The sequence below is a fragment of the Mercenaria mercenaria genome, chromosome 13, assembly GCF_021730395.1.
Source record: "Mercenaria mercenaria strain notata chromosome 13, MADL_Memer_1, whole genome shotgun sequence".
In the NCBI taxonomy this organism is placed as follows: Eukaryota; Metazoa; Mollusca; class Bivalvia; order Venerida; family Veneridae; genus Mercenaria; species Mercenaria mercenaria.
In genome coordinates this window covers 7,607,083-7,623,354 of record NC_069373.1, presented here as the reverse complement: position 1 = coordinate 7,623,354, position 16,272 = coordinate 7,607,083, and the positions used below count along the sequence as shown (strand labels likewise).

Genomic DNA, 16,272 nt, shown 5'->3' with positions numbered 1-16,272 from the left:
CGTAGGATCGTGATTGTACTGTATATGAAATCAATCTATATAAACCAAGAATACTGCCATGGAGCAAGTCTTTTGCTACACTGCCAGTCAGCATAACAGGCAGAGCTTGGTACAGCACAAGACTTCCAAATCAGTTAGTAAAATAGGCAGAACAAAAGACTTCAAAATCTATTTGCAGAAATGCAGAGCTAGGTACAGCACAAGTCTTCCAAATCAGTCAGCGGAATAGACAAACCTAGGTAGAGCATAAGACTTCCAAATCAGTCAGAGGAATAGACAGACCTAGGTACAGCATATTTAAGACTTTTCCAAATCATTTAGTCGAATAGACAAACCTAGAAACAACACAAGAGTTCCATATCAGTCAGTGGAATAGACAAACCTAGAAACAACAAAAGAGTTCCTAATCATTTTGCCGAATAAACAAACCTAGAAACAACAAAAGAGTTCCAAATCAGTCAGCAGAATAGACAAACCTAGTTACAGCATAAGACTTCCAAATCATTTTGCCGAATAGACAAACCTAGAAACAACACAAGAGTTCCAAATCAGTCAGCAGAATAGACAAACCTAGTTACAGCATAAGACTTCCAAATCATTTTGCCGAATAGACAAACCTAGAAACAACACAAGAGTTCCAAATCAGTCAGCAGAATAGACAAATCTAGTTACAGCACAAGAGTTCCAAATCAGTAAACAGAATAGATAAAACTAGGTACAGCATATCTAAGACTTCCAAAATTAATCATTTAGCCGAACAGACAAACCTAGGTACAGCACAAGAGTTCCAAATCAGTCAGCAGAATAGACAAAACTAGGTACAGCATATTTAAGGCTTCCAAATCATTTAGCCAAATAGACAAAACTACGTACAGCACAAGAGTTCCAAATCAGTCAGCGGAATAGACAAACCTAGTTACAGCATTCCAAATCAGTAAGCGGAATAGAGAGACCTAGGCACAGCATATTTAAGACTTTTCCAAATCATTTAGCCGAACAGACAAACCTAGAAACAACACAAGAGTTTCAAATCAGTCAGCGGAATAGACAAACCTAGTTACAGCATAAGACTTTCAAATCAGTAAGCGGAATATAAGACAGACCTAGGCACAGCGTATTTAAGACTTCCAAATCAGTAAGTGAAGAGTTCCAAATCAGTTAGCCGAATAGACACACCTAGGTACAGCACAAGACTTCCAAATCAGTCAGCGGAATAGACAAAACTAGGTACAACACAAGACTTCCAAATGAGTCAGCGGAATAGACAAAACTAGGTACAGCACAAGACTTCAAAATCAGTTAAAGGAATTGGCTGAATACAAGACTTCCAAATCAGTTTGAGTTAGATACAAAACAAGACTTTAAAATTAGTTAGTGAAATAGACAAACCTAGGTACAACACAAGACTTCCAAATATGTTACTGGATTAGGCAGAGTACAAGACTTCCAGATAAGTAAGCAGAATAGACAAACCTAAGTACAACACAAGGCTTTCAAATCATTTAGCAGAATAGACAAACCCAGGTACAACACAAGACTTTCAAATCAGTAAGCGGAATAGATAGACATAGATTCAGCACAAGAATTCCAAATTAGATAGTGGATTAGACAAAACTAGGTACAGCACAAGACTTCCAAATTAGTAAGCAGAATAGATAAATCTAGATTCAGCACAGCTGGCAGAATAGGCAGAACTAGGTACAGAAAAGGATTTCCAATCTGTTAGCAGATTAGGCAGAGCTAGGTTCAGAAAAGGATTTCCAATCTGTCAGCAGATTAGACAGAGCTAGGTACAGAAAAGGATTTCCAATCTGTTAGCAGAATAGGCAGAACTAGGTACAGAAAAGGATTTCCAATCTGTTAGCAGATTAGGCAGAGCTAGGTACAGAAAAGGATTTCCAATCTGTTAGCAGAATAGGCAGAACTAGGTACAGAAAAGGATTTCCAATCTGTTAGCAGATCAGGCAGAGCTAGGTATAGAAAAGGATTTCCAATCTGTTAGCAGATTAGGCAGAGCTAGGTATAGCAAAAGACTTCCAATCAGGTAGCAATACAGGCAGAGCTAGGTACAGAAAAGGATTTCCAATCTGTTAGCAGAATAGGCAGAACTAGGTACAGAAAAGGATTTCCAATCTGTTAGCAGAATAGGCAGAACTAGGTACAGAAAAGGATTTCCAATCTGTTAGCAGATCAGGCAGAGCTAGGTATAGAAAAGGATTTCCAATCCGTTAGCAGATTAGGCAGAGCTAGGTATAGCAAAAGACTTCGAATCAGGTAGCAATACAGGCAGAGCTAGGTACAGATCAAGACCTGCGAACCAGTTAGTGGAATAGACACAATTAGGTACAGCTGTAATTTTTAATCCAGGGTGTGGTGCATATACTTTGTGATGACAGATGAAAAACAGTACCTCTAAAAGAATATTTGGCCTTCACTGCAAACAAATGTAGGAAGATGCCAGTTACATGTGAAGGAAATGCTAGTATTAAAAGGAATCCAGAAACACAAGTGATAGACCAGACTACTGTATATAAATGAAATACTTTTGAAAACAATGTATCACCCTTCAACACTTTCAAACATTATAACATATCTACCACAGCAATTCCTAAAATTCACTATCTATCTATCCACTTTGTGTAGAAACCCATGCACTACTTAATGCTAATAACAGCAATTTACATCAATTTCCCCAGATCTGACATTTTGCTAAAATTCACAGTATATGCTCAAAAGAAATTTGTACAGATATCACAAGGTCAACTTTTCAAAGAAAAAAGCACTACTGTCAGACTCAATCCTTACTAAGATGGCCTCCAAGAAAAATAAAGATTAAACTGAATAAGAGAGATCGCCGTGACGTCACGCGTTAACATCTGTTTATCTGGTGGTTGGCAAAACAAATGATTTTAACACCGTTTGCGTATTGAATCAGAATTTTTAATTTTTAATAACTTTTTTGCTCATTTATGGATTTTCAAAATTCAAAAAGATTTGAAATACTAACAATCTTCATATTTTTGTATCCAAATATCTTTTTTCAATGAATAACCGTTTTAAATGACATATAATTTTAAAAGCGGCGTAGTGATTTTCACAACCTTTAGAAAAACAGTGTAAGTTAAGCGTTCATAATTAATCCATTTTATTTCGAAATAACAATTAAAAGTAATCAATAAATTGCTTGTTTTATAACCTTTCCATTGATCAAAAAATTATTTATGTAATTTGTGTTTAAGAAAGTTTAGACCGTTAGAAAAACATCACTGTTTACAAAAAACATGGACGGTCGGCTTCTGCCCACCCGATCACTGTCTTATCAGTTCTAAAAATAGAATTTGTATACAAACACGATCTCTCCTATTGGCCGTGTCAGACAAAGAATTTCTATCAACATCCTCTGTAATTAACTCATCTTTAGAAACCTATTGGGTAAAACAGTATTTCAGTATTATGGAATGGCAGTCAGCCAAGCTATAATATTCCTGTATAAAGTGCTATGATTAGCTTAGCAGCAGACAACTACTCCACATGAAACAGAGGCAGAGCAAGCAGAAAGTAAACCTGATCAAAATATTCCTAGAGACCAACTGCCTCATCGTGGGTGCTGGAATTTGTAACAGAGCTCTCTGTATTTGGTCTAGCCAGGTCTGCTGAGGAATACTGAATGTGGCAGTACACAAGTTTGTTATATTAATCGCAATCCTTCCTTGAAAATGAAATAACTGACCTGAGAGGCTGATAGTGTACCATAAAAATCAACATTGCTTTTCATAAACATTCTCATGCAGGATGTAAATTTGCTGAGAGCAAATGCTTGAATGTCTTTAATGATACTACCAAAATCCCTGGTTATATTCAGAAATCCCTCTAATCAGTCAAAGAGAACCTCAGATGGCTATGGCTCAAAAAATTCCATTACAGTCACACACAAATTAAACAATTTAACATGCCCGTTTTGAGAAAAATTATGTCATAGCAAGGTTTACTACAAAAGAGCTGATGGAGGACATCTCAACATGTTGATGTAAGAAATATAAAGTTTACTCACCAGTACTGTATTGATGGGTGTTCTTTAAGGGCACTTGTTGTGATCAAGGGAAGCTTCTTTAAGTCTGCTTTTGTTGTATTGTCACTGAAATCATATAGAAAATCATTGTTTTACCTATCCAGTATTCCAAATATTACTGATCATTTAACATCATCCTGTTTTCACTTTCAAACATGCTTCAGTAGTTTTGTATGTACAGAATGTCACAGTAGTATTGGTGTATGGAATGTCACTGCTTATTTACAAACAAGCATGAACCAGTTCTCATGCAGCGTATGTTATGTAACTTCCAATAATCGATCAATGATTTTCCTGTAAGCTGTAATCATTCCTTCAGTGGTATAACTAGTAACAAATCTTTATCCCCAATAAAATTAACAACTGTTCCTGGCTGTGTATATAAAACAACAGTTTTCCTGGTAAGTACTTGGTTTGTATTTCACTAAAAGCAACCAAATTCTCTAGAGTACCATATTTTATTATCTTGACATCACATTATTCCTTTCTAAGCATAAATTTCCTTTCATGTATAGGTAGTCAAGCAGTAAAGCCTATAGATTCCACAAACACTATCCCCAAATTTAATTAATCAGACCATACGTTACATGGTCCCAAATGAGAATCTCTGAAAAAACAATGGATGTCCTCCGTCAATGATGCAAGAAGCACACACAGATTTTCATTAGGCCACTACAAAGCAATATGTCATCTGCCCCCACGCCTGCTCCTGAATTAAAGAATTGATTTTAAACTTTACCCAGAAATTTATTGCTAAGACATTCCCAAATTTTCGTGCATATCGATTATAAAGTGAAACTTCTCAATTTTATGCCTGCGACTTGACAGCTTTAATTAATATCAAAACAGAAGACGACCTAACTAAATCCTCTTAAATAACTGCTCATTAAAATATAAAATGCTGCAAAATTTACAATATCTTGTTATACATCTACAATTTATCAAATTGTAACATAAAAATAAGCTTAAAAAGTGAAAAGTCATTTTTAGAAGAATTATTTTCCCTAGGTATAAATTTTATTTATTGTTATCTACAAAATTTACAACCTTTTGAATAAATCAATAAAGATATCAGAAAACTATAAGGCCTAGATTTTTAAGTTGAAAGTGTCAATTGTTTTCTCTCAAGTATATGATAATAGCATAATTGGAATTCTGATAAAACACTTGTCAAAAGTTATACACCCATTAAAATTTCTTTCATGCCAGTTTTCAATGGCAGGGGAACAGAAATTAACATAAATACAGAAACTATAAGACTTTTGGGACTTGCAAACAAAACAAAAACAGTTCTGTTTTTTGAAAGTTACAAGAGTCCCTGAAAGTCATAATCATTTCAAATTCAAGAAAATTAAATAAGCACACAAAAGAGTTTTAGCATTGCCACAACAGCAGCATCCCTAGTATTTACAATGCCTCACAATCAGATTAATGACAGAGTTTTCATCAAATTCATTTGATTATATCTGAAGATCTAACAAAGAAAATCCACAAATAAACAAGGAGTAGAAAATTACACTTCCTATAATGCCAAAGTATAATATCATACAGTATCAGAATTCAATCAAATCAGAGTATTTTTTGTGTGATCTTCTATAAAAAATATTAAGAATTTGTTGATTTCAGACTTTTAAGATTATCATCAGGTATATGAGGAATTTTATTTATTTGTAGGTGTTTGACTTATGGACTGACGCCATTAATGACAAGGTGTTTCAAGAAGTACTGGCCAGTATGTAAGAAAAGAGTTATAGTTCAGAATTTCTAACTACAGAGAGGGCCGTAATTCTAACAAAATGCAGGTTAAAGTTATGGTTCTTGGCCTACATAGTCAACTAACGATGATAAACAAGTGTGCAAAGTTTCAGAGCTGTAACTCTTATAGTTCTTGAGATAAGGTGGACATAAACAACAATTTTAACCAAGAAACTCAATTTTCTAGGTACAAAAAGGGCCAAAGTTCTGACAAAATGCAAATCAGTGTTATGGTTCTTGGCCTACATAGTCAACTAATGATGATCAACAAGTGTGCAAAGTTTCAAGCTGTAGCTCTTATAGTTTTTGAGAAAGGTGGACCTAACAAAATTTAACCAGAATCAAATTTTAATTTTAACCAAAAAAACTCAATTTTCTAAGTACAAAAAGGACTATAATTTTGACAAATTGCATATCAGAGTTATGATTCTAGGCCTACTCAGTCACCTAATGATGCTTACAAGACTTAGTGTGCAAAGTTTCAAAGCTGTAGCTCTTATAGTTTTTGAGAAAAGGTGGACCTAAACAAAAATTTTAACCAAGAAACTCAAATTTTAATTTTAACCAAAAAAACTCAATTTTCTAAGTACAAAAAGGACTATAATTTTGACAAATTGCATATCAGAGTTATGATTCTAGGCCTACTCAGTCACCTAATGATGCTTACAAGACTTAGTGTGCAAAGTTTCAAAGCTGTAGCTCTTATGGTTTTTGAGAAAAGGTGGACCTAAACAAAAATTTAACCAACACCGACGATCAAGTGACTACAATACCTCGTAGATTTTTTAAAAAATCAGACAGGCTAAAAATGATCTTTTTTTTAGAATTTTGACTCTCATCAACAGAAAATATAGATCTGTGCTATATAAATGGACATAGTATGTTTCCTGGATTAAGAAGCCAATGCCTGGCGTAAAGGAGTAGGGTGGTGTCCAGCAGCATCTTTGCTTTTTAGTAGATAACACACTAAATGTTTCTGGTTACAAGGCAGCCTGAAAGACAGCTAATTCCCCCCGCTACTGTTATGGATAGTGAAAGGGTAAACCTTTGACCTTACATAAACCATGGTTCATACAGGACTTGGGGCAAAAAAAATTCAAGGACTTTTCAAGGACTCTATCGATTTTCAAGGACTATTTTAATCGCTTTAAATCTTAAATTACAAAACCATTTATGCTCTTCATAAGGCATTATGATAGAAGAAAAGTTACAGAACAGTTTTATTTTCCATAAGCTACAATAGCATATCTTAACCTTTATGAGATCTTCAATGGGATTACCTTTTATGAGCTATATTTGCCTGTATACATACTAGTACATGTTTCTTATAAGTCTTTCAAGCTCTCAAGACTAGTTTTCAATCTGTCCTCAAGGGACTTCACTTCTTCTTGTTTTTCTTTCGCCACTCGTCTCATAGCATTTGCCTTATCACACAAAGTGTAAATACACTTATGCTTGTCCGACTTAAACTCCTTTAACCACGATGAATAATCATCCTGTGTAAGCCATTTACTGGCGAAACTACATTTATTTTTTGGGCCACTCATTGTTGCTGATAAGTCACGCTACAATGACCTTGCGCATAATATTTTAACGTTGTGAAAATCGCTATTCCGTACCGAGCTTCTGTACTGAAACGGTGTTCAACTAGCGTTCCCTCCGTGGGTGTGCATGTATTTTTATTTTACACCGTTTTTCGCTCGTTTTGATTTATTTATTATTTATTTTTTGTATTTTTCCCCTACAATACGATTGCACCCCCGTTTTTAGCAAAATTTAAGGACTTTTCCACCTTTTTTTCAAAATTCAAGTACTTTTTCAGGGGATTTTTTGGAAGAAAAAAATCAAGGACTTTTCAAGGACTTGGGATCAAATTCAAGGACTTTCAAGGACCTGTGCGAACCATGATAAACTCCAAAAAGACTACCAATAAACTGCATTTCTTCCATGAATTAATCTATTTTCTTCATCTGATTTATTCATGTGAATGAACCAGTGAAGGACAGTTGGTTAAAATGCTGAGTAAGCATTTTTCCTAATGCCTGTAACATTTAATAGATTCTGACTCTTATACAGGGAAAGTGTTTCAGCAGGATTTCCTATCCTAATCATGGTAAAATACAATCAAACAATCAGAGAACAGTTCCCATATTGATTCTGCTCAGTATTTGAAAATACTATTGTCTGAGACATGTCTGAATCTTGTCCCATTTCAAGCTTACATCTACTATACTGATTGGAATGCAAGAAAGTTATAATGGACATCTAGATTCTGAGAAAGTATAGATCATTCAATAGTGCAAACTATGTAAGCCTTTCCGAAGCACTTGGCTCAGACATCTATTTGCATGTTTTCTCTCTATAACATAAAACATGATGTGTATCAGCTTTGCATACAAAACGTTTTTCTGTATAGAACTATATGCAAATTCGATAAGAATAGTAAGAAAACTTGTAAACTGAATTGCATCCATCTTCACAATCTGTCCTAAGGAGATGTGCATTTTATTGGTAAAATCTTGATACAAGTCCATAAAACATCATAATGTAGATCTGGTGCCTGCAATATTGCTATAAATTTATGTTCCTGATTTGATAGTGTATGCCCTAGGAGAATATCACATTAAACTGAGATGCAGGGATGATGCAATGTTTAGTTTCCTTATTAAACACCAGGGACACAAGATATCTTGTTTTACACACTGGAGGGTTTAATGACTCCAATGGTGGATGAAGATATTGCACAATAGCTTGAGTCTGTGTCAAAAATATTATGTAATAAGAAATGTAAAGATAGAGTGTATCAAAACACTATATAATTCTAAGCAAAAAGAGGGCATAATTCATAAAATATTGGTGCAAGAGTTATGCACCTTGTGTCATATGATGTGGAACAACTACTTCAAGTTTGAATCAAATGCATTTCGTAATAACTGAAACAGAGTGAAAATGCATCAAAATTAACCTTAAGTTCTAAGTAAAATGGGGCATAACTCATGAAAATTTGGTGCCAGAGTTATGCACCTTGTGTCATATGATGTGGGCGATGATGTTGAACAACTATTTTAAGTAGGAATCAAATCCATTCAGTAATAACAGAGATAGAGTGAAAGTGCATCAAATCTTTAACCTGAAATTCTAAGTAAAAAGGGGAATAATTCATGAAAAATTTGTGCCAGAGTTATGCACCTTGTGTCATATGGTGTGGGTGATGATGTTGAACAACTATTTTAAGTTTGAATCAAATCCATTCAGTAATAAAAGAGACAGAGTGAAAGTGCATCAAAAGTTTAACCTGAAAATCTTAGTGGAAAGGGGAAATAAATCATGAAATATTGGTGCCTGAGTTATGGCCCTTATGTCAGATGATGTGGGTGATGATGAGGAATAACAATTTAAGTTTGAATCAAATCCATCAAGTAATTACAGAGATGAGAAAAAAAAGAGAAAGTGTAAAAAAAAACTTTAACCAAGGTGGGGACGTGGAAAGACGCTGACGCTGGGTCGTGTAGGATAGCTCTCCTTATACTTCGTAGTCGAGCTAAAAAAGAAAACAATCAAGTAAAAGATGGCCTATTACAATCTTAATCAAATTTATGTAATTCTAGCAAAAGAGACCTATTTCATTTAAGGTTGAGTTAAGTTTGCATCAATGGTGAGTTAACATCCTTTTAAACTCTGATATTTGCATATCTTACTCATCAATATTTTGAACAATCAACAGAACATGACCTGTGCTAACAAACATAATTATACGTCATATCATAATTTAATGGCTTCTGATGGTGCAAGAACACCCCAGCTTCCTCTCTGGGCAAGGGCATGCACCTGGGTAGAACAAACAATCATTCATAAACTAGAGTTGTCACAGGAGTGACGAATTATACCGCCACAATATGGCCTTGTCACAGAACTAAGTCAGTGTCAAAGCTGAACTTGCATGACCTTTGATCTGAATATCAATAAAGGTCATCTGCTGGTCATTATCAACCTCCCTATGAAGTTTCACGATCCTCGGCCCAAGTGTTCTCAAGTTACTGTCCGGTAAAGGTTTAAATGTTCTGGGCCACTCTGACCTTTGACCTTGGAACTCAAAATCAATATAGGTCATCTGCTGGTCATGACCAACCTCCCTATTAAGTTTCGTGATCCTAGTCCCAAGCATGCTGAAGTTATTGTCCGAAAACCATTTAAATGTTCCGGGTCACTGTGACCTTGACCTGTGACCTACTGACCTCAAAATCATTAGGGGTAATCTGCTGGTCATAACCAACCTCATTATTAATTTTCATGAACCTAGGCCCAAGCGTTCTCAAGTTATTATATGGAAACCGGTGACCTTGACCTTTGACCTACTAGCCTCAAAGTCGAACTTGATCTGTATTTTATCATGTTACACCCGTGTACAAAAATTTATGATCCTAGACCCAAGTGTTCTCAAGTTATCATCCGGAAACCGTTTAACTGTTCCAAGTCACTGTGACCTTGACCTTTGACCTACTGACCTCAAAGTCGAGCTTGATCTGTATTTCATAATGTTACATCTGTGTACCAAAATTTATGATCCTATACCCAAGCATTCTCAAGTTATCATCAGAAACCATTTAACTGTTCAGGGGCACTGTAACCTTGACCTTTGACCTACTGACCTCAAATTTGAACTTGACATGTATTTTCTGATGTTACACCTGTGTACCAAACATTATTTAAATCGGTCAAGCCTTTCACGAGTCATGAAAACCAACAGACCGACCGACCGCAAGCTCACTCCTATATACCCCCCCTCCCCCACAACTTCGTTTTGTGGGGGTATAACCAGATAGATAGCTTCCTCACATAACAGAATTCTAAACCCAAAATGAGGTTTGGAACCAACAGTGGTGACACACAAGTGATTTGAAGTCAGAGACCAGAACAGACTTATATTAATTCATTCTGTAGCAACTTTTGGTAACTGTCAACAAGTCAAGAGCTGTTTCTGTTTGAGCTACCTGATCCAAGTGAGAAATTTCCAAATAATATTTGAGATTAGGCTTTGGCAATTTTTATATACTGATTATATTGCTCTATAAGCTATTTTATATTTTTCTTAGGACATCAATCAGCTTATTTTCAAAACATAGTTATGACCCAGTTTTTTGTTGGAAAATGTATTATGTGGTAAAATCATTTTGCTAGACACATTTTGCAAAAAGACACCATGCAATGCTCTTAACTAGAATTTTCTGAATGTTTCTGGTAAATTAACCTAACCCACTGACTGCAAAAAGCCAGTACTTGTTTAATTCTGAAGCAATTAAGTTAATTTTAGAGCTCTTCATACACCATCCAGTGTGTTTTCATTGAACCTGATCTATTTCCTGTACAAAAAATATTAAATGACTGATAAGGAAACAGGATGTTTTCAGAGTACTCCAAAGTATAATACCACACTGTGTAAAACATATGTTGAAAATTGAAAACTGATCATATTAACTGTATATACCGTAAAAACTCGAATATATTAAGCTTGCATGTATATTACACACCCCCGATCTTGTATCAAAATCTTGGGAAAAATGCTTACATTGGAATATATTACGCATCGAAAAATCAGTCAGAAAACGTTGTTTACAAACTCGAAATCGGCCATTAGCAGCATGCGTAAAAACGATTTCTCATGAAAATCGCAATCGCTGCATAATCGGTTATAGGCAGCAGTGACAATATCTGAGAGACAAATTCTTTCTAAAGTATTTGAGAACTTTCTCAAGCCGTCAACACCTTAGTACACTTTAACAGACGTGCAAACAAACATCTCATATACTCGACATCATAATTATGGGTACATCAAACCAGAAAATCACAGTTAATTAGCATGTTTGTTTAACAATATACGAGCCGCTGTATTGATCAGTAATAATTTGCAGGAAATAAAGAAATAACAAACAATCTGCTTTAATTGCAATTCATTTGAGCATCCTTGAAAGATAATGATTTTAATGATCAAACACCTATAACCCGGTCCGCGAAATTTTGTATTTTACCAAATTATTATACTGGCACATTATCCGGTGCTCTGGATATGTACGATACTTATCAATTAAATTTACAAATACAAAAAATTTAAACACACAAACAAAACCAACTTTACGGAGACCATATATACAGACATACCAACTCTCCCGATCCGAACGGGTTTCTCCCGATTCTGGTTGTAAAACCCGATCACCACGATCAGAAGTCTCAATCTCCCGATTAAAAAAAACAACAACAAAACAACATAAACAACAAAAAAACCCACAAAAATTATGAAATAATCCACTTCTTTGCGCCTATCTGATACTGTATCACTACTGACGAGTCTGTAAACAACAGCTTTCAGATATTTTCGCACCTTATTCTACCCGTGCTGATTATTGTTTATTACACGATTTAACAAAGCCAGGTGTTGATTAATGTGTCACAATTGAAACTAGAAAATGCTTTTGTAACAAGAGACCACAGAGTGATCTTGGCGCCCACCAATGTGCCATTTTTGAGTGTTCCAAATTTCAAGACTTACTGACTACCTCAAGGTCAAATTTCATTTCTGTACACAACACTGTGCATGTGGTCCAAATTCGAAAGCTGTAGCTTGAGAAATGTGAAAGTAGATCACTAGGTCAATGTCAAGGTCAAAGTTTGTTTCGGTACACAATCCTATGCATGTGGTCTAAATTTGAAGCCTGTAGCTACAGAAATGTGAAAGAAGGTCACTATGTCAATCTTAAGGTCAAAGTTCATTTCGGTACACAAAACTATGCAAGTGGTCCAAATTTGAAGGCTGTAGCTTGAGAAATGTAAAAGTAGGTCACTAGGTCAAATTCTATTTCGGAATACAAAACTATGCATGTGGTCCAAATTTGAAGCCTGTACCTTAAAAATGTGAAAGTAGGTCACTAGGTTAATGTAAAGGTCAAAGTTCATTTCGGTATACAAAACTATGCATGTGGTCCAAATTTGAAGGCTATAGCTTGAGAAATGTAAAAGTAGGTCACTAGGTCAAAATCAAGGTCAAATTTTATTTCGGAATACAAAACTATGCATGTGGTCCAAATTTGAAGCCTGTACCTTAAAAATGTGAAAGTAGATCACTAGGTCAATGTAATGGTCAAAGTTCATTTCGGTACACAAAACTATGCAAGTGGTCCAAATTTGAAGGCTGTAGCTTGAGAAATGTAAAAGTAGGTCACTAGGTCAAAATCATGGTCAAATTTTATTTCGGAATACAAAACTATGCATGTGGTCCAAATTTGAAGCCTGTACCTTAAAAATGTGAAAGTAGGTCACTAGGTCAATGTGAAGGTCAAGGTTTTTTTCGGTACACAAAACTATGCATGTGGTCCAAATTTGAAGGCTGTAGCTTGAGAAATGTGAAAGTAGGTCACTAGGTCAAAATCAATGTCAAATTTCATTTTGAAACACGGAACTATGCATATGGTCCAAATTTGAAGCCTGTACCTTCAAAAATGTGAAAGTAGGTCACTGGGTCAAAATCAAGGTCAAAGTTTTTTCCAGTGCACAAAACTATGCATGTGGTCCAAATTTGAAGGCTGTAGCTTGAGAAATGTGAAAGTAGGTCACTAGGTCAAAATCAAGGTCAACTCATGTCAAGGTTCATCTTGCCACTCAAAAATATACATGTGGTCCAAATTTGAAGGCTGTAGTTACAGAAATGTGAAAGTAGGTCACTAGGTCAAAATCAAGGTCAACTCATGTCAAGGGTCATCTTTCCACTCAAAAATATACATGTGGTCCAAATTTGAATGTTGTAGTTATTGACAAGAACATTTTAAAAGCTTTTCCCTATATAAGTCTATATGAACCATGTGACCCCTGGGGCGGGGCCATTTTTGACCCTAGGGCGATAATTTGAACAAACTTGGTAGAGAACCACTAAATGATGCTACATTACAAGTATCAAAGCCTTAGGCTTTGTGGTTTAGACAAGAAGATTTTCAAAGTTTTTCCCTATATAAGTCTATGTAAATCATATGACCCCCAGGGCGGGGCCATATTTGACCCTAGGGGTATAATATGAATAATCTTAGTTGAAGACCACTAGATGATGTCACATACAAAATATCAAAGCCCAAGGCCCTGTGGTTTTGGACAAGGGGTTATTCAAAGTTTTTCCCTATATAAGTCATTATAAACTATGTGACCCCCAGGGCGGGGCCATATTTGACCCCAGAGAAATAATTTGTATCATCTTGGTAGAGGACCACTAGATGATGCTTCAAACCAAATATCAAAGCCCTAGGCTTTGTGGTTTTAGATAAGAAGGTTTTCAAAGTTTTTCCCTATATAAATCTATGTAAAATAGAGAAATAAACAAAGGGCCATAACTCACTCATAAATTGTTGAACCAGTCTGATTTTCAGGGGGACACAACTAGGGTACCAATACATCATTCTGACAAAGTTTGGTCAAAATCCCCCCAGTAGTTTCTGAGGAGATGCGATAACGAGAAATTGTTAACGGACGGACGGACGGACGGACGGACGGAATGACGGACGGACGGACCACGGATGCAGAGTGATTTTAATAGCCCACCATCTGATGATGGTGGGCTAAAAAAGCGCATGTCTCCCCCAATGCAAAGTCCTATAGGCAAGAAGTCAATAGGGGTCAGGAGCGAAAGTCAAAGAGACACTGATGGTTGGCTGCAATAGGGATCATCTACTTGGCATGTCCAGTCATCCCGCTAAATTTCAACACTCGTGGCCTAGTGGTTCTCAAGTCACTGTTCAGGCTCCTGTGACCCTGACCTTTGATCAAGTGACCTCAAAATAAATAGGGGTCATGTACTCTGCATGTCCAATCATCCTATTAAGTTTCAACATTGTAGGTCAAGTGGTTCTCAAGTTATTTCCAAAAAATGATTTTACATGAACAGGCCACTGTGACCTTGACCTTTAATAGACTGACCCCAAATTCAATAGGGGTCATCTACTCTGCATGTTCAATCATCCTATGAAGTTTCAACATTCTGGGTCAAGTGGTTCTCAAGTTATTGATCGGAACTGGTTATCAATGTTCAGGCCCCTGTGACCTTGACCTTTAACAGAGTGACCCGAAACAATAAGGGTCATTTACTCTGCATGAACAATCATCCTATGAAGTTTCAACATTTTGGGTCGAGAGGTTCTCAAGTTATTGATTGGAAATGGTTTTCCATGTTCAGGCCCCTGTGGCCTTGACCTTTAACAGAGTGACCCTAAAATCGTTAGGGTTCATCTACTCTGCATGACCAATCATCCTACGAAGTTTCATCATTCTGGGTCAAGTGGTTCTCAAGTTACTGTCCGGAAATGGTTTTCAATGTGCAGGCCCCTGTGACCTTGACCTTTCAGAGTGACCCCAAAATCGTTAGGGGTCATCTACTCTTTATGACCAATCATCCTATTAAGTTTCAACATTCTGGGTCAAGTGGTTCTCAAGTTACTGACCGGAAATGGTTTTCAATGTTCAGGCCCCTGTGACCTTGACCTTTAATGGAGTGACCCCAAAATCGATAGGGGTCATCTACTTTGCATGTACAATCATCCTATGAAGTTTCAACATTCTGGGTCAAGTGGTTCTCTAGTTATTGATCAGAAATGGTTTTCAATGTTCAGGCCCCTGTGACCTTGATCTTTGACGGAGTGATCCCATAATCAATAAGGGTCATCTACTCTTTATGACCAATCATCCTATCAAGTTTCAACATTCTGGGTCAGGTGGTTCTCTAGTTATTGATTGGAAATGGTTTTCAATGTTCAGGCCCGTGACCTTGACCTTTGACGGAGTGACCCCAAAATCAATAGGGGTCATTTACTCTTCATGACCAATCATCCTATGAAGTTTCAACATTCTGGGTCAAGTGGTTCTCTAGTTATTGATCGGAAATGGTTTTCAATGTTCAGGCCCCTGTGACCTTGACCTTTGATGGAGTGACCCAAAAAACAATAGGGGTCGTCTACTCCAGCAGCCCTACAACCCTATGAAGTTTGAAGGTTCTAGGTCAAATGGTTCTCCAGTTATTGCTCGGAAATGAAGTGTGACGTACGGACAAACGGACGGACAGACAGGGCAAAAACAATATGTCTCGGGGGGGGGGGGGGGGGGGGGGGGGGGGGGGGGGGGGGGGGGGGGGGGACATAATTAAAATCCAGACATTAGATATCTAATTAAATTCAATCAAATTTAGATTAGAAATTATACTGGCTTTACCTTTTTCTGTAACTTTTTGAAATCGAAAGTAGATGGTCGCCGAGTCAACCTGCTAGGTTTTAAAAAACATTTCTCTTAAATTATTTTGATAAGAGGAAATGTCATGGTAAATTTTAATATCACTTACTATCAAATGCTGTTAAACTGTCTTTGCATCATAACATTTTGTCAAACACATCCTTTTAACTGGAGATCTAGGCAAATCTACGAAA

The 16,272-nt window shown here is 36.4% G+C and overlaps 1 protein-coding gene across 11 annotated transcripts in view; it reads right to left on the bottom strand.

Annotated features, from left to right (window-relative positions):
• Nucleotides 1-16,272, bottom strand: part of LOC123529976 (FERM domain-containing protein 4A-like) — a 184,167-nt gene that overhangs the window by 73,398 nt on the left and 94,497 nt on the right. For all 11 annotated transcript variants that reach the window (XM_045310634.2, XM_045310635.2, XM_045310624.2 and 8 more), the window contains one exon: nucleotides 4,052-4,135. In XM_045310634.2, coding sequence (XP_045166569.2) covers nucleotides 4,052-4,135 — 84 coding nt within the window. The remainder of the gene's footprint in view (nucleotides 1-4,051; nucleotides 4,136-16,272) is intronic.